The sequence below is a fragment of the Peromyscus leucopus genome, chromosome 4 (assembly GCF_004664715.2).
Source record: "Peromyscus leucopus breed LL Stock chromosome 4, UCI_PerLeu_2.1, whole genome shotgun sequence".
Classification (NCBI taxonomy): domain Eukaryota; kingdom Metazoa; phylum Chordata; class Mammalia; order Rodentia; family Cricetidae; genus Peromyscus; species Peromyscus leucopus.
In genome coordinates, this window is record NC_051066.1 from 129,727,940 (window position 1) to 129,751,019 (window position 23,080).

The 23,080-nt window shown below is 53.2% G+C and overlaps 1 protein-coding gene across 1 annotated transcript; it reads left to right on the plus strand.

Moving 5' to 3' along the window:
• The first annotated feature begins 4,674 nt into the window (after positions 1 to 4,674).
• On the plus strand, positions 4,675 to 21,990 carry Bpifb3 (BPI fold containing family B member 3). The gene is made up of 16 exons (XM_037204407.1): positions 4,675 to 4,716; positions 6,243 to 6,368; positions 7,134 to 7,290; positions 8,859 to 8,963; positions 9,290 to 9,430; positions 10,546 to 10,609; positions 11,550 to 11,610; positions 13,607 to 13,698; positions 13,825 to 14,004; positions 16,348 to 16,401; positions 17,786 to 17,956; positions 18,450 to 18,517; positions 19,658 to 19,700; positions 20,474 to 20,537; positions 20,957 to 21,033; positions 21,727 to 21,990. The coding sequence occupies exons 2-16, from the start codon at positions 6,257 to 6,259 to the stop codon at positions 21,754 to 21,756; spliced, it is 1,419 nt and encodes a 472-aa protein (XP_037060302.1). The 5' UTR covers positions 4,675 to 4,716; positions 6,243 to 6,256; the 3' UTR covers positions 21,757 to 21,990.
• The last annotated feature ends 1,090 nt before the right edge of the window (positions 21,991 to 23,080 follow it).

The following is a 23,080-nucleotide window of genomic DNA, read 5'->3' on the forward strand; positions in this document are numbered from 1 at the left end:
CCATCTGCCCCCTTTCTTCGGATTCTTTATATATATATATATATATATACATATATATATATATATATATATATTAAATATATATATTTAAGTTTCAGTTTTTGTGGTGTTAAGGGTAGAACCCGTGCCTCATACAAGCCAGGAAGTGCTCTACTGTTGAGTTACATCCCAAACTTCATGGTCTTTAAATTGACTCTTTTTAATCTAAATGCACATTTAGACATAGCTAAGTTAAATGTGTCTATTTTAAGTTGATGCTGAAAATTAGTGTAACTGCTAGAATGTAAAAATCATACAAAACTATCCATACCTTTGAAAAATATGTATATTGGACACCTTCTATGACCGATTTTTGCTCAGCCCTGGAGATGATTAGCGTGGTGGTTGAGTGTCTGTGCCTCCATACTCTGGTGTGTACACATGTCACAACGCTTGTGTCTGCATATGGCGAGTCTCTGATGTAGGAGTTGGGGACAGATGTGGGTGTGGGTGGGCCTCAGTTTGGCACATGCAGGTACCTATGTTGTGCAGAGACTGGCCAGGAGGCCAGTGTTTCTTAAGCTTGTGGGGCCTGGCAGGTGGCTTTCTTCCAACCTGGCTTAGATCCATACCACAGAGGAGGAAGGCCCGGATGCCAGGGCCATGCCCTTGTCCCTCACTGTCACCTAATCCCATCAGCCATCATCCCCTGGGCTGTGGGACAATAGCAACCTTGAAGCAGTGCTGGCAGGTCCTGGTGTCTAGTTAATCCATGGGTGGGACTCGACACACCCACATTTGACAGGTGTGTTAGAGATTCCTCCCATGCTCTAACTGTCCCTGTGCGTTCAAGAACACACTCACAGTCACTTACAGTCTTACAGCCACCTTCCCAGGTTCAGTGTGTAGCTAGGAAACTAAGGCACATTGTGTTGGAGGGAAGGCCTCAGTTCTACTGGGACCCTAGGCACAGCGTAGCCTCTCACAGTTCCTGCCAGGGTCTCTGTTTCTTTGGGAAAGGTCTGGATGCTTGCTGTGTGGTCGAATACTTCAGATTGGCTCTGGGAAGAACAGAACCAGGCAAGGGATCCCGGTGACCCTACTCCTGGGGCTCCATAACAGATGTCCTCTGCCACTGGACACTTTGACCTTTCAAAACTCCCTCAACCCTAGAGAAATTAGGTGACTTTCCCCAAGGGCTCACACATGTATGGGAGGCTGGATTTGAACTCATCTGCCTGAGTCCCACTCAGTCTCCTCCTCACTCCTCTCTAAGCTCTGAGCACTGCATATATCATGCAAAGAAACTGAGATGCAAGGTCCCAGACAGACAGGGAGCTGAGCTAGGTCGTCAACGCTGATCCACAACTATCAATCCTCAGGGACCTGCCAAGGTAGCTGACCTGGGAAGGACACGGTGATGCTCCTGAAAGTGGTGTCCCGCCTACCCTGCCTCTCCATTCTCTGTCTCCTGCTTGCTCAGGTGCCTCCAGGATGTTATCACCCTTGCCCCCCACATTCCCTAATGTTCTTGTCCAGCAACAGTCTGCAGCAGGAGCAGTCACAGGAGATGAACCCACCAAGGATGGTGAAAATAGCTCTACAGGGCATGTCAGCCGTTAAGGGACAAACCCTAGGAACGAACAGGTGTCATTGCCTGGGGAGTGGGGGGGTCTTTTGCCTCCTCTGCTCCGATCCCTTCCATAGCTCCCATAACCACCACCAGGCCTGCACATCACCTTCCTAAACATGTAGGCCAGAGCCCCCTGCCCTCAGCCTGGTGGGTGGGGTCTGTGAAAAGTAGGACCCTGAGACAGCATTTTAATGAGTCTCCTCCCCAGGCCCACTCCCTGATCCTGCATGAGGTGGTAGGGAATGCCTGGGCTGCAAGTAGGGATGGAGACCTTGGGGGTGGGGTGGGGTGGGAGGTGAGTAGACCTGGAGGAAAAAGAGAGAAAGCAAGACAGGAAGCAGCAGCATTTTCCTGCCTTCCAAGAGGCTGGGCCAGGCACGTCAGAAGGGTCAGTGTGGATTGAGAGAGCTCAGGAAAGTTGCTGTTTTGTTTTTCGGTTTTTCTCCTGGTAGCTTTTTGAGACAAGGTTTCTATAGATAGCCCAGGTTGGCCTTAGATTCACAGCAATCGTGACGTGGCGAATGAGGGTCCTGCAAGGCAACAGTGCCTGCGTCCTTCTCTGAGGTCCCCTGGACCCCTCACGTGCCTTCGTGTCTATAGAGTTCATTGGGTGGCCAGTGACTTGGAGGCTGAGGCTGGGCCGTGATGGTCTTGGGCCAGCTGCTTCCCTTTGGCATGGCCTCAGCTCCCGGGGGAGTAGGAGATGATAATGAAAGCCCACTGGGTCAGGATGGCACCAGATGCGGTTACACACACAGAGGCTGTGTGCACAGCCAGTGCTGGATAAACGAGGGAGGTGCTGTTCCTTCTTCCTCCTTCACGGTGTCTTCAGTGCATCGTGGATACCGGGTGCCGGCAGGCACGACGCAGCGGCAATGGCAGCACTCCCGCACCTGGCTGGGACCGAGGGACCACTTAGCATGACCACTCAGGAGAGGCATGGCTGTGGTCATGCCAAGTGGTCCCTCACCCCCACTCAGGCTTGTGAGTGGACTCGTGGACTCTGCTCCCAACTGTTCACCCAAGACATGGAAACTGTAAGTACACATCCATAGGAAGACGTGACAGAAATGTACATTGTCGCTTCATTCGTAATAACCAGCTGCCAGAGGTCCCCAGTGCTTCCAGACAGAAGATGGTAAAAGCAACTGAACCATGGAGCATCCATGTGTGGAGCAGCCGAGGAACACTGCTCCTCGCGTGGCCACGTGAAGCAGTTATGTGGCCATGGAGTGTTCAGGAGGAGGGAGCTCACAGAAGGACATACACACCATGGTACTCACACCCTAACCACTGTGTCAGGACAGCGGTCAACTTTGGTGGGCCATGATGTGGAGGGGACTTTAGGGGGGCTTTGGGAGCACCCAGTTAAAAAGTCCATCAAGCTACACACTTGGAACCCAGGGTCCCTTTCTGCTCAGGTCTCATATTTCAAGATGCTTCCTGTTCAGAGAGCTGGGGTGGAGGAAAAGGCCAGGCCTGCCTCAGGAAGAAGGTGGCTCCCTGCTTCAGCATTGATGTGAGCAGCCAGGTTAGTGCCACCACTCTTCCTCATCTCCCTGGAAGGCCCCTAGGAGACACCACAGACACATGACGGCCACCTGTGCTGTCACAGGCTGTTAGGAAGGCCCAGGGGACAGAGCTGAGCTCAGAGGTGGCGCCTCACTCAGTGTAGAGTTCCAGAAGACTTCTTGGGGGAGGGGATGCTGGGACAGACACCTGCAGAAGAAGTGCACATAAAAACCAAAGCCAGCTAGCCATGTGACTCACACCTGTAATCCAGACACTGGGCAGGCTGAGGCAGGCTCGTCACAAGTCCCATGGCAGCCTGGGCCACGGAAAGATCCTGTCTCAAAAAAATGATCGAAACAAAACAAAAGAAAACAAGACAGTCATAGCTCACACTGTGCACACTGTAGCCTGCTGGCCACACTTCCGTGACTCCCACTGGCCTTCCTGCTGCCATGTGGCAGCCACCCTGGGGCTCGGTACTGCTCTTCCTTCCCAAGTACCCATCACACTCCCACTTCCTCTTTGGGCCAAGCTGGTCCCGCTCCCATTTGGGATATCTGACTACCATACTCAGTACCCCCAACACCACTTATCTTCTAATTTTATTTCTGTCCCTGGCTGCTGACTGTCGTGTGTGTGTGTGTGTGTGTGTGTGTGTGTGTGTGTGTGTGTGTGTGTGTGGTGTGTATTCCCTTCAGAGCTATGTGCGCACAGGTTGCCACTGCTTGAAAAGGAGAGAAAGCTGCTCATCCTCAGTGTTCTGCTAAGGACACATTAAATGGGAACATGCTGGCTATCTGTGTGTGGTTAAATCAATCACACTATGAAGATTGATTTTATTATCTTCTGTCATTTGTAATTCATGGCTGCTGAAATGCCAAAGGGTGTGCCAGCCCCTGGGAGCATGGTTGCTCTTCTGTTCATAGGGACACCCCACATGAGGTAAACAGTAGGCACCACACAAAGTGCCTGCTGAAGAAAGACTGATTGAATGAATGAATGTTGTCTCTATACCATTCTCCTGAAACTGCCTGCTCTGGAGTCCTGGGGGTCCCAAGCCATGGGGGGTGGTTGGAGTTGGTGACCTATTTCCCAAATAGGCCCCAGTTCCTTTTCTCAGGCCTGGCTTTCTCCATGTTAGGCCTGTGGCTGGATTAGAGATCAGGAGAGTCCAGTTGCTTTAAGGCAGCTTCCTTCCCTCTGGGCCATTTTAGAGGGTGGGCAAGTGAGGCAAGGTGGACCCTGTGCCATTGGGGTGGCTGTTAGGGACCTGAAGAGAACTCTATGGGGCTGCCAGAGCCCCACCCACCCTAGTTGGGGAGAGGAGCTGGCCTCTGTGGCCCCTATACATTTCATCCCGCCCCTGGGCACAGACCCCAGCCCCTGGCTCTCCCCACAGAAGGAAGGCTTAGTTCGGGCCCTCCGGGAAAACCACAATTTGCTCCTGACATGCCATACTGACGGGTTTCTGGCGGCCGTGCCCCCTTTGTGTCCGCGAGCTGCTGTAGATATATAAGGGCTGTCCCTGGGCTCAGGTGTGGAGCAGCTGACAGGAGGTGGGGACCCACCTGCAGAGCAGGAGGAACAGGCTGGTAAGGTGGCCCCATGTGGCCCTAGGTGGTCCCAGGTGGCTCCAGGTGGCCTGGCTCCATCCTAACCCTCTTCACAGACCTAGTGACTCTTACTGTCTCATCTGAATAATGGGCACAGAATGAGTCACTTTCAGTGGGAAGAGGGACCTGGGAGCATCTGGAAGGCAGGAGGAGGGAATCCCCCATCTTACAGATCTGTAGTCCTTGCTATGTAAGGCCATGACAGGGCTGGCTGAGCTAGGGCCCAAATCATCCTTGAACAGAGTTCCAGGCTAGCCTCTTTCTCTAAATGATGGGATTTGACTGCCCTCCTTCCATCCTGGTATTTTTTCCTATGAGAGACCCTAGGGTGGCAAGGCCACTCAGGGCCACATCTTAGTAAACAAGATTTACAGTCAAGTTTGTTGCTGGGTCATGTGGTACCTACTGGGCACCCTTGTGCCACGGAGAAGGTCTGGGTTGACTCAGTCTGTTTTAGAACCTGTAACTTGGTGAGTGAAGAGCTACCGGATCCTACCCTCACCCATGACAGGTGCCCTTCCAGCCCATGTGAGAGCTGCCTGGAGACCCAAGACACAAGTCTCCTCCTTCCTGTAGCTTACAGAGTTGGCCAGCAAGGATATGGACATATTTGAGTAAATGCGACTTGTGAGAAGTACCTCAAAATAAATATCCCAGTGATTGGTAGGATTCTCCAGACAGGGCAAGGAGAGGAGAAGACAGCAAATCTGACAGACTAGGAGTCAGCCATGAAGTGACACAGAGACCTCCTAGCAACTGGAATAACATGTGCAAAGGCCCTGGGGTGGGCCAGGATTTAGAATATTTAAAACCAAGGTGGCAAAAGAGATTTGTGAGTAATAGTGAGGAGCGCTGGGCCTCATCCCTTGGGTAGTGGGAACCACTGAGGGGCATCTAGTGTGAGGGAATAGATGGAGATCCACCTAAAGGGAAATCAGCTCTGTGGATTTATAGTGATAGCCAGCTATTTACGCTCTGCCTTCACCCTGTTTTCCATGTCAGTGACAACTGGAATAGAGGTGGAGAGGAGGGATATATTAGACTGAGTGTTGTGTGTCTCTGACCAGCTAGTCCTGAAACGGCGTCGGCAGCCCACAAGGAAGCAACCTGGAGCCACAGCTCCCTCCCTGCTGTCAAGGAGGGTCTCGCTGAAGCATTTATCCCAGACACTGCCAGGCTTACAGAGCCACATGACAACTATTAAGTCACGTGGATTCAGAGTGGAATGTTGGTCCTACTGGTGGTTAGCTCTTGGTTGAGTTCCCTCCAGCTTCTGGGCCTCAATTTTCCCACCTGCAAAAAGGGATCCCATGCAGGCGTTGGAAGCTGTGCTGGGCAATGCGATGTTTCCCCTATGCGGTGGCTGGATAGGGCAGAAATAAAAGCCACACCTGGCTATCTAGGAAGGAAAGAGGGCTCCAGAGCAGCAGTGACAGTGATGGAGAGCAGGAGGGGACAGGCTGGGTCCAGTGCAGACCTGGAAAAGTCTCCCCGCTCCCCCACAGGTGTGCAGCTGACGATGCTGGGTGTGTACACCCTGCTTCTGCTCTGGGGCCTGGCCACTCCGAGCCTGGGGCTGCTTGAGACAGTGGGCACACTTGCTCGGATTGACAAGGATGAACTGGGCAAAGGTGAGCCAGGGGCAGGTGGGCAGGCTGGGAGGGATCCGACCCTGACTGTTGGCATCACAGACAGCTCTTCGAGCTGAGGCTCTCAGGGCTCAGCTGACATATTCTGCTATATTCTGTGAGCACCCTGGAGGAGCCGGCAGCACACTCTGGCTTGGGCTTGCTCTCCAGCTCCTCCAGTGGCCATGATGCCTCTTCCTCGAGCAGAGAACTGGGCTGTGTGGAGCTGCCTGGGGTTGGGGACAGGCATGGGGAAGGGACTGGCTGTGTCGTATCCCCACCTCTTGTATTTGGGGTGATCATCTCAGGGACAGTGCAGGGCTATCACAGTGGGGCCCCTTTACCCTGCCCACAGACACAGAGTCAGGCTGTGGACCTCAGGATTGGGGTTGCTCCTGCACTGCCTCAAATCCCTCGATCCACTCTCCATTCCGGCTGCAGGATAGCACTGGGATTTAGAGCCTGAGTTTGACTCAGGGCCTCACCTTGGGTTTGCTCTGACACTAGGCAGTGTCTGCCCCTTTCTGGTCTTTTGTTTGTCTGTCTTTCGATGCAGGGATTGTCAGCGGGGCATGATCATTATTTACCGACACTCCCTGGGTACCATAAGTGGGGCCAGTGGGGGAAGTTCCCACCCCTTGAATGTGACATGTCAATCCTAGTGGAAACAGCCCCTGAAGCTCAGAGGAAAGGGACAGAGGCTTTGGTCCTGGTCCTCAGGGTGGAAGAAGAGTTTATTGAATCTTCTCCTCCCCACCTCCTCTGTAGCCATCCAGAACTCACTGGTTGGGGGCCCTATTCTACAAAATGTGCTGGGAACAGTGACATCGGTGAACCAGGGCCTCCTGGGCGCAGGAGGGCTGCTTGGAGGCGGCGGCCTGCTGAGCTACGGGGGCATCTTCAGTCTTGTGGAGGAACTCTCTGGGTGAGGCCTCGGCGCTCTGAGGGGGCTCTGAGGGGCTCTGCAGGAAGGCTTGTCCCCACCTGCCCCTGGGAGGAGGGGCTGTGATGACTGGTAGCAGTGAGGGTGGTGCAGGAAGGTGGGGGAGATGATAACTGTGAGCCTGGCAGGGCACAGATAGCCTCACGCCACCGTCACTCAGGTGTGCGCGGAGACAATTGCAGTTGCTTGCTGTGTGACCCTGGGGAGGTTGCTTGGTTTCTCTGGGCTAAGCCAGGTGTCTGTCTGGCTCCTTTTGGGTGTCTGTTCAGAAGACTCTGGCCCTGCCGAGCTCCTCCTCAGCCCCTCCACACTTCAGGGTCTCTAGGGGACACTCAGTCTGTACACACCACACATTTTACTGGTTTATTGTCACCACAGTAGATTATAAAACCAAGGAGGGGAAGAATCCTCATCTGAGCTGTTCCCTGGAATGCCCTCATTGCATAAACAGGGCTTTGTGATAAGTGTAGAATGAAAGAAATGAGCAAGTGGCTAATACTTTGAGCAGAACAGTCACCAGCAGGGGTTTCTAGGTGACCCTAAGCGCTGCTGGTAAGTTGGTCTCCCAAATGCAGAGAGATGAGACACATGTCAACTCCCCCCGCAGGTGAGTGGGTGGAAGCCAACAGGGAAGGTCCTCGCTGTGCTCACTCAGTGGTGGAGGGGACCATGTTTGTGTACGATGGCAGCCCACACGCTTGGCCGTGGCCGGAGTGAATCAGGGCATCTACTCAGCTGAGGAGCATAGGCTTGTGGTGACAGAGGAGATGGGGGCCTGGCCCCCACATAGCACCCACATCTACGAGGGTGCTGGTGACAGCTGAGAGTGCTCAGCTTCCTTGAGTCGCTCTGAGGTAGACCTTGCCAGGGTCTGGGTTTTACACATGTAAAACGTTGAGACACAGCAGCAGTGTGGTGTTTTCCTAGTCACAGTTAGGTAGCCACAGAGCAGGGATGCGAAGTGTCCTGGTTGGATACCATGATATCAGGACAGCATTAATATGTGTGCAGCAGACCAAAGAGAACCATGTATTCAGTGAGCACTCAATAAACGCTATCACAATTATTAGATTCCACATCTCTCCATACCTCCCTGGCTGAATGAGCCTCGTATCGTCCTTGCTTCAAGGAGCTGTAGAATGTGCCAAAGCCTGATATGACAGGGCTGTAAGCTACAGGCTGAGAACCAGGAAGGAGGACTTCCTGGAGGAGGGGATGTCTGTCTGAAATCAGGAAAGCCAGGAGGACTCAGCCAGCTAGAAGAGGGTGCCAAGTTAAAGGGTGTCAGGAATGGGAACCCCAGACAGGAACAGTGAGAATGAGCTGGAAGGATAACAAGAAGTCCCTTGTAGGGTGTTCTCTGGGTGGGGCCCAACGTCACAGGTAGAGACCTAATTAGGGCTGAGGAGGCTGCCAGATAGAACAGGGCCTCCAACTGTGATGCTGGGGTGACATGGCTCAGCCAGGACCATACCGGGAATCTGCTGGTCAGGGTCCGACCAGTGCCCGGCGTATGTAGGAGTGAGCAACCTACTCCACCCCTTCTCCAGGCTGAGGATAGAGGAACTTACTCTGCCCAAAGTGTCAATCAAGCTGCTGGCAGGGTTTGGGGTGCAGCTGACCCTGCACACCAAGATTAGCCTGCACGGCTCCGGGTGAGTATGCTTCTGGGAGCCCCCACCCACCGCCTCCCCCCCATTTTCCCTACCCTGCTTCCTTCCCAAGGGACTCCCGTTCTGTTTCTCTTGGGCCCCACTCTATTCCATTCCCTCAGAGAACCCCACCTCACTGATGATCCCCAGACTTCCATGGCGTTTCTCAGGCCCTCCTCCACTGCCTGAGGTGGGGAAGAGGGGGGTGCAGATGCTTGGGGACCAGGCCCCCTGCCATCCAGGCCCAAGGATGGAGTGGGCATGGCTTGGGCGTGGTGAGATGGGGAAGGTCTGGGAGGCAGGCCATACTCATTTTGGGGGTTTTGCAGTCCTCTGGTGGGCCTCCTGCAGCTGGCAGCCGAAGTGAATGTGTCCTCGAAGGTGGCCCTGGGCATAAGCCCACGGGGGACCCCCATCCTGGTCCTTAAGCGCTGCAACACACTCCTGGGCCACATCAGTCTGACGTCAGGGTGAGTCTCTGGCTTGGGACCGGCTTGTACACATCCAGCATGGGGTGCCGGTCTCCCAGCTCTGCCTGAGAATGTCATGCTGCCCTACAGCCCCAGGCATGAGAACCAAGCCGTAGCTCACAACACACCTCCTCCAGAGTGACGTCCTTCTCCTGTCCCTAGGGTCCTGCTCAGGGCCCTCTATCTCCCAGAATCTCTGTCCCTGCTCTCACCGTGTAAGAGCCTCAGCGTTGCCTCGGGCTTGTGTGATTCTGGGACCATTGCTCCATGTCAGGGCCTCTGTGTCTCCTTCTGTGTGCGTCGGCACACACCTTCTCATCCACCTGCCCATACTCGTGACCAGCTTCACTCTAGGGAGAGAGCAGAGCCCCTGCAGGGCAGAGGGTCTTCCCAAGGTCTCAGACACGGATGGGGCGGGCATAGAAGCTGGCCTCTGACCGCTGCGCTGTCCTCCCCTGGTCCACTCCTCCTCTGTCTCCCTGGCACTGTCTTCACCCTAGGCCAAGCCCCAGCTCCCCGACCTTGCTGGCTTGGTGTTAGCTCCAGTAAAGGATGGAGGTCCTCTGTAAAGGCTTTAACAGAGATGGGGACTTTGGGCTTCTTAAATTCCAGTGTCTGTTCTGATGGTCTTTGGGTAGTAAGCCCAGGGTACTGCTGCTGTTTGGGAATGTGGCTTTGTGCTGGCGTGACCCTGTATCCCCATGGTCTCCAGACAGGTCTGAGCCCAGTCAGTATCACTTATCCTCAGGCTATCAACCCATTGTTCATTCATTCATTCATTCTTTATTGAGCTTCATGCTAAGCCAGACATTGCTGTGCATGCAAATCACCCTTGCCTACAATTGGGTGGGACAGCAGGGGATGGGGGTGGGGGTGGTCGGACACATGCATAGTAGGCATGTGTGGTCCCTCTCTAATCTGCCAGTGGCATAGGATAGGACAAGGCTGTTTAGCCAGGGAAGCTAAAGCCATGGGTGGATCACGGGAAGGCGGAGCCAGGGCTTAAACACAGGTCCCCAGAGCCCCTGGCAACTTCACCAAAGGAAGAGACAGGAGAAAGGCAGAGCCCCTGGTCCACCTGGCCTGCCGTCCACCTTCACGTCTCCTCCACCCAGGCTGCTGCCCACACCCATCTTTGGGCTCGTAGAACAGACACTGTGCAAAGTGCTGCCCGGACTGGTGAGTGTGCAATCCCCCCTGCCCCCCATCCCGGGCTGCCAAGGGCAGTTAGCTGGCATCCCTAAGATATGTGAGGAGAACTGTGTGGGTGGAAGTGGATGGATAGTCTACCCTGGACTGAAGGAAGCAGTGAGGCCATGGGAGGGGAGAGGACATCTGAGGTGGACACAAGGAGGTTCATCCCGGGCTCTGGGACTGTGTGTGGGCACCTGGCGCTGTGTGTTGGAAGCTCTTTCGGCGGAGTCCTTGGCTGTTACTCTGGGTGGGGTTGTGCTGTGGCTTCTCTGTCTGGTCCTCCTCCTGGGCTGCCCAGTGCTGCAGGTCACACCAGCTGCCTGCAGCCATTCTCCCCCCAGTGCCGAGCTGGAGCTTGGGCCACCATTCTTGTCTCACCCTGTCTTATGAGTCTGCCGATAACTGTGACCTTGGCAGGCAGCCCTTCATCTCCGATCCCAACTGTGGACTGAGGTGCTGGGCTGGAGTCTCACTTGGGTGGGCCAAGTGCCTGCTTGGTGCATTCACAACACAGGGTTCAGTAAGTGCAGGGCAGAGTGTGATGGGCTTTTTGGATGACAGGGAAGATGAGGTACCTTGGGACTTCTGACCACAGGTCTTCTGGCTCCGCACTGGGGTGGCAGGACGGACCTGCGACTGTAGAGGGAAGAGCAGCTATTGTGACCTTGCTTCAGAGATTTCCTGTAATCTCGACCGCACACCCCCCCAACAACCTTTAGCACTTCCTAATGGGGTTCATGTAACAAAGATGTGAAATTGGGTACCCATATGCGCTGCGCCCTCCACCCCCTGCCTGTCTCCACACTCTGCTTTGCTTTGAGCCTCAGCACCACAGAACCAGCCGTTTTGGAGAGAGGCAGCTGTCTCCTGCCCCAAGCAGGGTGCGCCCTTATCTCTCCAGTGACCTCCGTCTCCTCCTGTACAGCTGTGCCCTGTGGTAGACAGCGTGCTAAGTGTGGTGAACGAACTCTTGGGGGCTACGCTGAGTAAGTTGGGGCCCTGCCCCTCCTCTGTGATTCTTCTCTCACCATTGAGCAGGTGGCCATGGAGGGAAGTGGGGCTAGAGGGGACTCTTCCTCCTCAGACTGTCCACTCCACTTCGGGGCAATCTCTGGAAGCCCTAGGGTGGAGACCTAGGAAGGGGTACTAAGGAGGATGTCTAGGGAGGAGTCCAGCTGCCACAGGGTGCAGAGCCTCAGAGCAGCCACATCTGAGATCTCCACCTGCTGGCTGCTGCAGACAGACAGACACTCACTGAGCACCCAGGGTCTGAAGACAGACACTGACTGAGCACCCAGGGTCTGCAGATAGACAGACACTCACTGAACACCCAGGGTTTGCAGATAGACAGACAGACACTCACTGAGCACCCAGGGTCTGCAGATAGACAGACAGACACTCACTGAGCACCCAGGGTCTCCAGATAGACAGACACTCACTGAGCACCCAGTGTCTGCAGATAGACAGACAGACACTCACTGAGCACCCAGGGTCTGCAGATAGACAGACAGATACTCACTGAGCACCCAGTATCTGCAGACAGACAGACACTCACTGAGCACCCAGGGTCTACAGACAGGCAGACAGACACTCACTGAGCACCCAGGGTCTACAGACAGACAGACAGATACTCATTGAACACCCAGGGTCTACAGACAGGCAGACAGACACTCACTGAGCACCCAGGGTCTGCAGACAGACACTCACTGAGCACCCAGGGTCTGCAGATAGACAGACACTCACTGAGCACCCAGGGTCTGCAGATAGACAGACACTCACTGAGCACCCAGGGTCTACAGACAGGCAGACAGACACTGACTGAGCACCCAGGGTCTGCAGATAGACAGACAGACACTGACTGAGCACCCAGGGTCTGCAGATAGACAGACAGACACTCACTGAGCACCCAGGGTCTGCAGACAGACAGACACTCACTGAACACCCAGGGTCTACAGACAGGCAGACAGACACTGACTGAGCACCCAGGGTCTGCAGATAGACAGACAGACACTGACTGAGCACCCAGGGTCTGCAGATAGACAGACAGACACTCACTGAGCACTCAGGGTCTACAGATAGACAGATACTCACTGAGCACCCAGGGTCTGCAGATAGACAGACAGACACTCACTGAACACCCAGGGTCTGCAGACAGACAGACACTCACTGAGCACCCAGGTACTACAGACAGATAGACACTCACTGAACACCCAGGGCCTGCAGACAGACACTCATTGAACACCCAGTGTCTGCAGACAGGCAGACAGACACTCACTGAGCACCCAGGGTCTACAGACAGGCAGACAGACACTCACTGAACACCCAGGGTCTGCAGATAGACAGACAGACACTCACTGAGCACCCAGGGTCTACAGGCAGACACTCACTGAACACCCAGGGTCCGCAGACAGGCAGACAGACACTCACTGAGCACCCAGGGTCTGCAGATAGACAGACACTCACTGAGCACCCAGGGTCTACAGACAGGCAGACAGACACTCACTGAGCACCCAGTATCTGCAGACAGGCAGACAGACACTCACTGAGCACCCAGGGTCTGCAGATAGACAGACACTGAGAACTTGGGGCTGAAACAGGAGGCAAAGGTTCTCTGTGGAGATGGAAGCCGCAGGCCCAGAGGCTTCAGCAAGGCAGCCACAGCTATGCAGCCCAGTGACTCCATCTCTCTGCTTTGTGGAGACCTCTGTACTTGGGGAAGTATGAGAAGGTAGAGGGCAGGATGGTGCTCTGGCCACACCTCCATCAGGCAGGCATGGGTCAGCCACAGCAGGCCTAAAAACAGGAACACAGGCTTTGTCACTGTGCGGCCTCGGGCTGTGGACCTCCACCAGCTAGGTGAGATGGGGTGACAGCAGCACCCCAATGAGTTCTGGGTTAAAGGTAAGTATGCAGCAGGTGCTCAGTAAATGACAGTTCCCGGCAGCTGGGTTGAGGTCGTCCTGCCTGCCCTCTCTCCTGCAGGCCTGGTGCCCCTTGGGCCTCTGGGGTCCGTGGAGTTCACTCTGGCTACACTGCCCCTCATCTCCAACCAGTACATTGAACTGGACGTGAACGTGAGTGTCTCAAGACCAAGTCAGCAGGGTCAATGAGGGAGCCACAAAGGGGGATGGGGATCTGGGCGAGGCCAGGAGGCTGAGCAGTCACGGACCCTCCTGTCTCTGTTGTCTTCTGCCCTGTAGCCCATCGTGAAGAGCATAACTGGTGATGTCATTGATTTCCCCAAGCCACATCTCCCAGTCAAGGTGCCCCCCAAGGAGGACCACACCTCCCAAGTGACTGTCCCACTCTACCTCTTCAGCACCGTGTTTGGGCTCCTGCAGACCAACGGTGCCCTCGACCTAGACATAACCCCCGAGGTGGTGAGTGGGATACGGGCATGCTGGGTAGGGACAGCTGCTCCCCGGTCTTGGCAGAGCTGGCGCTGGGTTTCCCCGTCATCACTCACAGCCTCGCTTAGCCTGTTCTCTGTAAGTGAGGGTTGGGTGTGTTTAGAGCACACACACCGTTGTCCACTCTGTCCTAGAGGAGGATGTCAACAATCCTCCATACCTTCACTTCTGAAGCCCTCTAAACTCAGCCCTCCAGAAAGCCACCCCCAACAGCCAGAACTGGCACAGAGTGAAGCCAGCTTTCCTCATGTCCTTGCACCAATGAACCTGTCTTGAGTGTAAGCTAGTTTACACTAATGTAGGAATGGCTAACATCTCGTCCACTTTTTTTTTTTTTTTTTGGTTTTTCGTGACAGGGTTTCTCTGTGTAGCTTTGCGCCTTTCCTGGAACTCACTTGGTAGCCCAGGCTGGCCTCGAACTCACAGAGATCCGCCTGGCTCTGCCTCCCGAGTGCTGGGATTAAAGGCGTGCGCCACCACCGCCCGGCTCTCGTCCACTTTCTTAAGAGTAGATTTGAGTTGGAGAAAAAAAAGCTAGGGTTAGACTTTGCCTAAGGCCACTTTCACTTTTCTTCTGGAGCTTCTGGGACTTCCTTGCTTCTGTTCCAGTGGTTTAGAAGGCCTGGCCTCTAGAAGCCCTACAAGAGGCATTTTCTTGGTCTCAGCTTACCTAGAAGAGTGATCGCTGAGCTATGGGGAGGCCTCACATACAGCTTAGGCTTAAGGCAAGAAGGTTGGCCTGTCACCTCATGCAGGGTGGGAAGGGGTCTCTAGGAGTCTTTAGCTGAGCATAAGGCAGAGTCTAAAGGAGGGAAATGTGTCTGTTATGGAATATTTGTTTACATTGTAAAGATGTATTTTTGCCAAGGTGCCTTCTGATTGGTTTAATAAAGAGCTGAATGGTTAATAGCTAGGCAGGAGGTATAGGTGGGACTTCCTGAGAGAGGGAGAGAGAGAGAGAGAGAGAGAGAGAGAGAGAGAGAGAGAGAGAGAGAGAGGAATCAAGGAGACACCAGGAGATGCAAGTCAAGTTGGAGGTACAGAATGAAAGGTAAAAAGTCACATGGTAGAATGTAGATTAAAAATATGGGTTAATTTAAGATACATGAGCTAGTTAGAAACAAGTCTAAGCTATAGGCTGAGATTTCATAATCAATAATAAGTCTCTGTGTCATTATTTGGGGCCTGGCAGAACAGAGAAAGACTCAGTATGTCTGGTGCCACACATTGGGTGTCATATGTAGCAAGTCTTTTTCTGTACCAGCAGATCCCAAATAACAACACGGAGACTTATAATTAATTATGAAGCTCGGCCTTACCTTAGGCTTGTCACACTAGCTCTTATAACTTACATTAACTCATTACTTTAATCTACATTCTGTCACGTGACTTGTTACCTCATATCTCTGTACTGCTCATGATGCTTTCTCTGCATCTGGTTAGCGACCCCAACTTTCTTCCTCTCTGAATCCTCTTTGTCCCCAGAAGTCCTGCCTAACTTCTTCCTACCTAGCTATTGGCCATTCGGCTCTTTATTTAACCAATCACAGTGACACATCTTCACACAATGAAAAGAAATATTCTAAAACATGTGTCATTGAATGACCTATGACCGGGGCTGTGAACTCTGTGATGTGACATCATCCCAGAACACACCTTACGCTGGCACCATCATGGTGTGTTGGCTCAGCCTGAGAGTGCTCCTGGAGCCCTGGGGTCAGAGTGTGGACAGATCTGTTCTTACAGGTGGTTTATGTGGGGTCACTATTACTTAGCAACCTGACAGGACCATGGTGACCACTACTACCTAGCTACCCCAAGGGCCCAGTGTGACCACACTTCCTAACATTTCAGCTAGAGCTGGAAATCTTATCTGAACCCCCTGACATATAAAGACTGGAAATGGTCATATTCATGAGTGATCACTGAGGTGATGGACAAGAACGCCTGGGCCAAACCTGTACTTTCTGCTAGGGTCTGTTAGCAATGAGAGGGGTCTGATAACAGGCAGCTCAGTTGCATATCCTGCACATCCTGGTCTGCTGTTAGCCAAGGATAGACCCTGGGCAGAGCTTTAGCATCCCTTGTGTAAAGTGAGGGTAGTCTTAGCTCAGCTGCTGAAATGCTGTGTGGGCGGTGCCAGGGAAGCTGGGAAGAGCGCTCCACACCATCTGGCACCTGATACAGGGTCAGTCATCACTAATAGGTGGGAGTCTGTAGCGAGCCAAGGCGGGAGGGACATATTCCTGTCTTGTGCATATGCATGGAAATTCCTTCCTTCTTCTCTAACCTCTTGTTTGCTGTCATGTCCAGGTTCCCAGAAATATCCCGCTGACAACGACCGACCTGGCAGCTTTGGCCCCCGAGGTGCGTGGCCCTCTTAGGAGTTCCATCAGCATGGCTCTTTCCCCATGAACCTGAATGGACTCCAGAGTCTTTCCCAGGGCATCTCTCTTGACACCCATGATTAATACCGAGTCCAAATTTATACTAAAGTGTGGAGTGCTAACAACCATATTCTTTCCTGATAGCCCAACTGACTGAGGAAAGAACCAGAGTGTCCCAGAAGCTACCCGAGTTTGGTGGTCACAGCCACTCCAGCTGGCAGAGGACAGGAGAGTCTTCCCAGGCCACTGATGGCTGTGGTCCTTCCAGTTACTCGGTGGACACTCAGTGGAAGGAAGCACTCAATTAGAGCATTCTGTGTGTCCCAGTGACACCTGACTTTTGAGAAGTGATGGAAATCAGAATAACACAGCACTTTAGAACAGAGTCATGCCCCCACCCCAGGACACCCATGTGCTGAAATCTGAAGGCCAGTGTCCCAAGCTCAGATTCCCGAGTTACTGAATTATCAATGCAGGGAATCACAAGATTTACCCTCAAGGGTACCCCAGATCTGAAGATGTCCCCTGCTCTTGCTCTTCTCTGCCCTGGAGAGACAGAGGAGAAGGGTCATGGATGGGAATAGTGATTAGTACAAGATCTTAGGGCCCAGCTTCCCCATAATTCATCTGGGACTGGACCCACCACTATCCAGCTGGGAGAATCAGAAATCATGCTGATGTTGAGATGACTATTATTACCTTAGGGATCTTAGAGTATCGGCAGATACTGAGGGGGGTTGGACAGAGGGACAGAGGATGCAGGTGGCTGCTGCATTGGGTGTGAAGGACAAGGTCTGTGAGTCCATGAAGGGGATGGCTTCAGGTGGCCTCAAGGGAGTAAGGGGGGCTTGCATCTCTCAGAGTCTCAAGGCTGAAGGGCAGGTGAGTCTCAGGAGAGGAGCAGCCTGGGACGGACATTCAGGAGACCCTCTTGAGGGCAGGAGGCAGGTGCACCAGGGGTTGGGTGGCAAAGACAGCTGGGAGGGCCCTCGCGTTGCAGCGGTTTGTGTTCACTGTTTTCTTTTTGACCCTTGAACTTGTTATTTAGCCAAGGCTAGCTTTGAGTCTTGATCCTTTTGTGCTGGGATTTTTGATGTATGCCACCACGCCCAGCTTGCTTGGGGAAGCTTTTGCCTGTGCATGGACTCTGATCTGGAGACCCCATGGATTAGAGGCTTGCCACCTTGATAAGGCCAGGTGCCTGGTAGCCTAGGTCAGGCAGTACCCTTGATGCCAAGCATGGCGCCTCTTACCTAGTAGATGGACGGCCAATGTGTCTGTTTGTTGACTGTCTGACTGGCTGTTTCTAATACTGGGCATCTAAGCTGTCTTCACGCCCGCTGTTCTCTTCTCGTCTCTCCCAGGCCCTGGGGAAGCTGCCCCCTGGTCAGCACCTCCTGCTCTCCATACGGGTGACAAAAGCACCCATGGTCGTGCTGAAGAGCAAGAAGGCCTCGGTCTCCATCCCAGCGACCATCCATGTGCTGTCTTCCGTCCCTCAAGGAAGTCCTGTAGCCCTCTTCCAGTTGAATGGGGTAAGTGATTGAGAGGAGGGTGGGAAGCCTCCTGTGGCACAGCTGGATCCCCCATATGATCTCTGAACGAAACCTAACCGTTTAGTCAGCGTCCCACCAGCCCCTGATCCTTCTCTGGCTCCCGTGGGCCCACACTGTTTCCTTGAGTCCTGGGAGTTGCCCCCCAGGGCACTGCCTCTGCTCAGCTGTCTCCCGAGGAACCTGCTGCCTGCCTCAGTCTGCTGCTCCAGCATGCCGTGTGCTCCATCTGCCCTGCTTATCTCCTCTGCTATCTTTCTAGGTTAGCTCAAGTGTCCTAGGAAGCTTCTAGCTCCCCCATGGGTTAAACAGGGGGTCTCTCCAAGGTCTGCAGCCAAGAACTCCCGCAGCTCCTGCCCCACAGTAGGACCCAAGCAACCCGTGGCAGGAATGGCCAGAGGTTCTCCTGGCACCCAGGCTACCTTTCCTATGCCTTGCAGAGTCAGGGAAAACATCTGCCCTCTCTTCTCCCCAGGTTATGACTCTAAATGCCCAGCTGGCTCCATCCACTACCAAGCTGCACATATCCCTGTCCCTGGAACGGTAATGTGGGGTCCTAGGGTGGCCTTGTCCCTCCCTCTAGACACAAGAATCAGGAACTGGCTAACATAGGGGCTACCTGGTATTGGTTCACAACGCTGAGCTGGGTGTTTAGTGGATTTGTCTCACCTTAAGCCCCGCGGGAAGGGGATGTGGTGGTCACTACAGATGAGGCAGTGGGGCTCAGAGTAGGTGGCTCTGATTAGCCCCGTCACTGCTCCCTATGCTCAGAGATTGCTCCTTACAGTGAGCCTGCCCCAGGACGTGGAGGCTGCACCCTGTGCCATCAGCCTGAGGCTGACCACAGGGACAGGAGCCCCAGAGTGCGAGCCGATGCTTTTGCCTCGAATGGACTCCTTCCTTAGATTCCCCTTGTTAACTGGATATCCAGAGAATCCAAACAGCCAAGATGAAGGCGGAAGACCATTCTCCTCGTGCTTTCACACACTTCCCAGCACAGCACTTTACAGTTTGTAAAGCAGACTGTAACATAGACTCAAGCAATGAACCTGTGATCTAGGCCTCCCTCTCCAGCTGGTGCTCTGGCTATGAAGTCTGTCTGGCCCCTGTCTCAGTGGTAGAGGATTTCCCAGATGTCTTTGAGATTTGCCCGTCCTGAGCCACAGCACCCAGGATTACATCTCCCTGCTTTGCCACCCACAACTTCCCTGTGGTTCCATTGCTGGCCCCCTCCACCAGGTCTGCTGCCTGCTCATCTCTGCCTCCTAGTGGCAGTTCATGCCACAGCACTTCAGAAGAGAAGACAGAGGTCTAGACTTGCCCTGAACTGTACTTGGGTCACCTGGTATACACTGCTATGAGTGAGCACCTGCTGGATGTGGACTGGTCCATGTGCAGTGTCAGGCTAGGGAAAGGCCACTCATACACACAGGCAGATGGGTGCTGGCTGGGAGGGGTCTGAAGGGAGGTCTCAGAAGGGAAGTGAGGACCTCCCAGGCCATTTCACAAGGAGGAAGACAGAGACCCTGGGCCGAGGCTGGAGAGAGATAAACTAGGCCTGAGTCCTGTTCCTTGTCCCTGGAAAGCCATGACTGGGGTGGGCCAGGGTAAGCTAGATGAACAGCTCTCAACAGGAAGTGAGGAACTGCTAGGACCTCTCAATATTTCTCTTCTCTCTGCCAGGCTGAGTGTCCAGCTGGCCTCCTCCTTTTCCCAACCTTTTGACGTAAGTTCCTGGGAAGAAGGAGCTTGGCAGAGGGCAGAACATTTGGGTGGGGATTGGGAGCTGAGGCAAGATCATGGCTGCCTCTGTGTGGGCCCAGCTCCAACAGATCAGAGCAGAAAAACAGGGAGTGTGCTAGTGTTCATGTTTTGTGTTTGACTGTGCACCTGTGTTTGTGTGTGCATGCACTGTGTGTGTGTGTGTGTGTGTGTGTGTGTGTGTGTGTGTGTGTGTGTGTGAAAGTGGTACTGATTATCTTAGGAAAGCCAAGCCAATCCTGTGTTCTTCCAAGGTCTTGGATCCTCACTTGTAAACGTCCAAAGGCTCACAAGGTCCAAAGATCTGGAACTTCACACAAAGTCCTGAGCCCAGAAAGTTCTAGCATTTCAGAGCCCCACAGAGCCCTGAGGCTCCTGATTCTCAGAGACTTCTGAGGTTCTGAAATCTCAGGGACAGCCTCAGATTCTAGAATATTCTGAAGGCTCCTAAACTATCTAAATTCTAAGGTCAGAACTGTGGTACTGGAGATGGACACATTTCCTTCTCCCCTTGTCAGCCACACCCACCCTAACCCACAGAATCTTCTAGAATGAAATGTGTTCTAAGATCCCAGGCTAAGGGTGAAGCTTGTATTAAGCAGAGTCTCATTTGGTGTTGGGTAGACAGCCCAGATCAAGGGACCCATTATAGGCCAAGAACTGTTTCTTCAGGCTTGCTGGAGGCGTCCAGGCCTCTCGTTTCCCACGAAGTCCCTCCCACACCATCCTCTGTTGCAGGCATCCCGTGTAGAAGAATGGATGAGTGATGTGGTCCGGGCTGTCTATGTGCAGAGGCTCAATGGTATAGCTGAACTGGAGACTGATTTGTTCCTCGCTTCCTTGCACGGATGAGAATACTGAGGCACTGAGGCCAGAGAGAGGCCAGCGTTTCCATTCACACAGCAGTGACCAGCACCATGGTGCTCGACTCTGGGCCTCCAGAGTTAACCTCACCTGGGCCCTGCTTAAGTGCTCACAGTCAAGTGGGAAGCAGCCGTATCAGCTAGAGCTGACAAAGGGCACAGGGACGGACGCCTCTAGGAGATGTGGCTGAAGGGGAACCACAAATGCAAAGATGGGGGTTGTCTTGCTTTGTTTGGGTGTGGTAGGGTAAGTGGGAATGTGCCACAGGAAGCTGAGTCCCCATAGGGAGAAATGTCTGTCCCTCACCAGGGTTTGAGACACCCCGCATCGTTCTCTCCAACCATTTTCTCTTCACAGAACACCTGGAGGTTGGGATACCCCTACCTAAGATTCTCAACGTCAACTTTGCCAATTCAGCAGTAGACATCATTGAGGTGAGCTTCCCTGTGGATGTGCCCCAGATGCCACTTAATCTTATGCCTGGAGAGACATGTTTGACACCTCTGAGGGGCATGCTCTGCCTCGCCCTCTGACCTGCCTCTGTATCATTTCTATATAGCTTATCTCAGAAATAGCTAATATAGAGCACATGTGTTTCTACCTTTTCCTTCCTTGCCCGTGGCAGACATTGTCAATCAATCACCGAATTCTGTTGAATTATGACGTGTCTGACCTGAAGAAGGAACCTCAAATATACTCACAGAACTCACAGTTCTTTGGTTCACGGATAGCAAATACTTGTTTTGATCCTCTCTCATCTTGTGCTTGTGGCAGGCATGAATAATAGATTGGGACACCCTCAACACACTTTTTTTGGCCACAAACCTGTTCAAATCAGCCTACTTCTGAGTCTTGGGACAGCTCTAGGAAGTGAACAGAACAGGGGTTTCCATGCCAGTTTTTAAGCTGAGGAGGAAGACCAAGGGGTATCAAGGTTATTCAGTCTGTTATTTGTAAAAATGGCCCTTGAACTGAAGTCTGAGTCAGCAACTTGATCCACACCAGACACATTCACCTGCTCACCCCTCATTTAATGCTGGGTCTCAGAGCAGGTGGCCAGGCACGAGGTGCAGCAGATATGCAGGGCTGGGGCTTGGAGACCTAACTGAGAATTCCTGTCCTTGCAGAATGCAGTTGTGCTGACCGTGGCTCCGTGAGGCAATATGGCTGCTGCTCTTCCTGTTCACTTCAGAGTCCTGTCTGTCTACACTCAGTTTTCCTCCCAGTCTCTAGCCTGCATTGGTGACAGTATAAGTGCCCCCTGGCCACCTGGGTCCACCTTACCCTCTGTCCCCATGACTCTGCTTGTTTGAGGGTGGGGAACAGCTGGGCAGCCACAGGTCTGCTTCACAAAGCACACAAGCACCTTGGTTCAGTCCCAGCTTCAATAAACTGATCCTTGGTCTTGTGCCTGCCTGCTGGTTCATTCCCTAATGATGCAGGAGCAGCGTTGGCCTTGGCTTCCATTGACCTCCCTCATTCTAAGCAGGAACTATTGAGAGACAAGGGAACCTGAGGCCAGTTCTTGGAGTGCTGTGTCCCAGTCCACCTGGCTGGCCTGAGCAGGTTTTGGTCCTTGTCATGCCTCCCCAACTCTTCTTCTCCCCGTGGTCCATTCCCCACTCTCCTCCATAACCTGTGTCTCTGACTTTTGGACACTTCTCAGGATATATGAGCTGAATTTTGAGGGTGAGGAGGAGTTTTCCAAGGAGAAAAGGAGCTGGAACTCCATGAAGCAAGGCTGAGTGAGGCTTGCCCCCCCCCTGGAGAGATGCCCATTGACCAAAGAGAAGACAGGAATGTCCCTAGAACAAGAGAGTACTGCCAAATGCTCTTGACACATGGCATGGTCAGTTTCATTCACCAGTGTGACAGCTCTCCAGGAGACACAGTTTAAAGGATTTATTTGGGCTCATGCTTTTGGAGATTTCAGACTGTGAAAGGCTGGCTCCATCCTGTGGACTGCAACTGAAGCAGATATCATGGTACTGGGGTGTGTCAGGAATTCCTTCCTCCTCCTTCCTGTCCTATTCCCTGGGCTTCTAGCCTATGGAATGGTGGTGTTGCTCACATCTGGGATGGGGCTCCCCTCAAGTTCATTGCTCAAACAAATTCATCACTAAACAAAAAAGATTAGTAAAGTAGGTTTTTACTAGTCTCCCAGGCATCACCCAATGCACATGGGAGGAAGCCGTCCAATCTCCCACTCTGTGGTCTAGGTAGTCTTCTATTGCAGGTGAAGGGGCCCAGATGCCTGGTCTTGGTCTCTGTCTCAGTCCCATATTCCCATATGTGCTGAGGGACTGCAACAAGATGTCTAGGACTGGCTGGTTCACAATGAATGGGAATTTACTGGTTCACCATTTTAGAGGATAGGACATCCAAGATGGAGGGGCTGATGTCTGCTGGGGTTCTTCTCGATGTGCCATCCCATAATGCCAGACAGCAGGCCAAAGACAGGAAAGAGATGAAGAGGGAGAG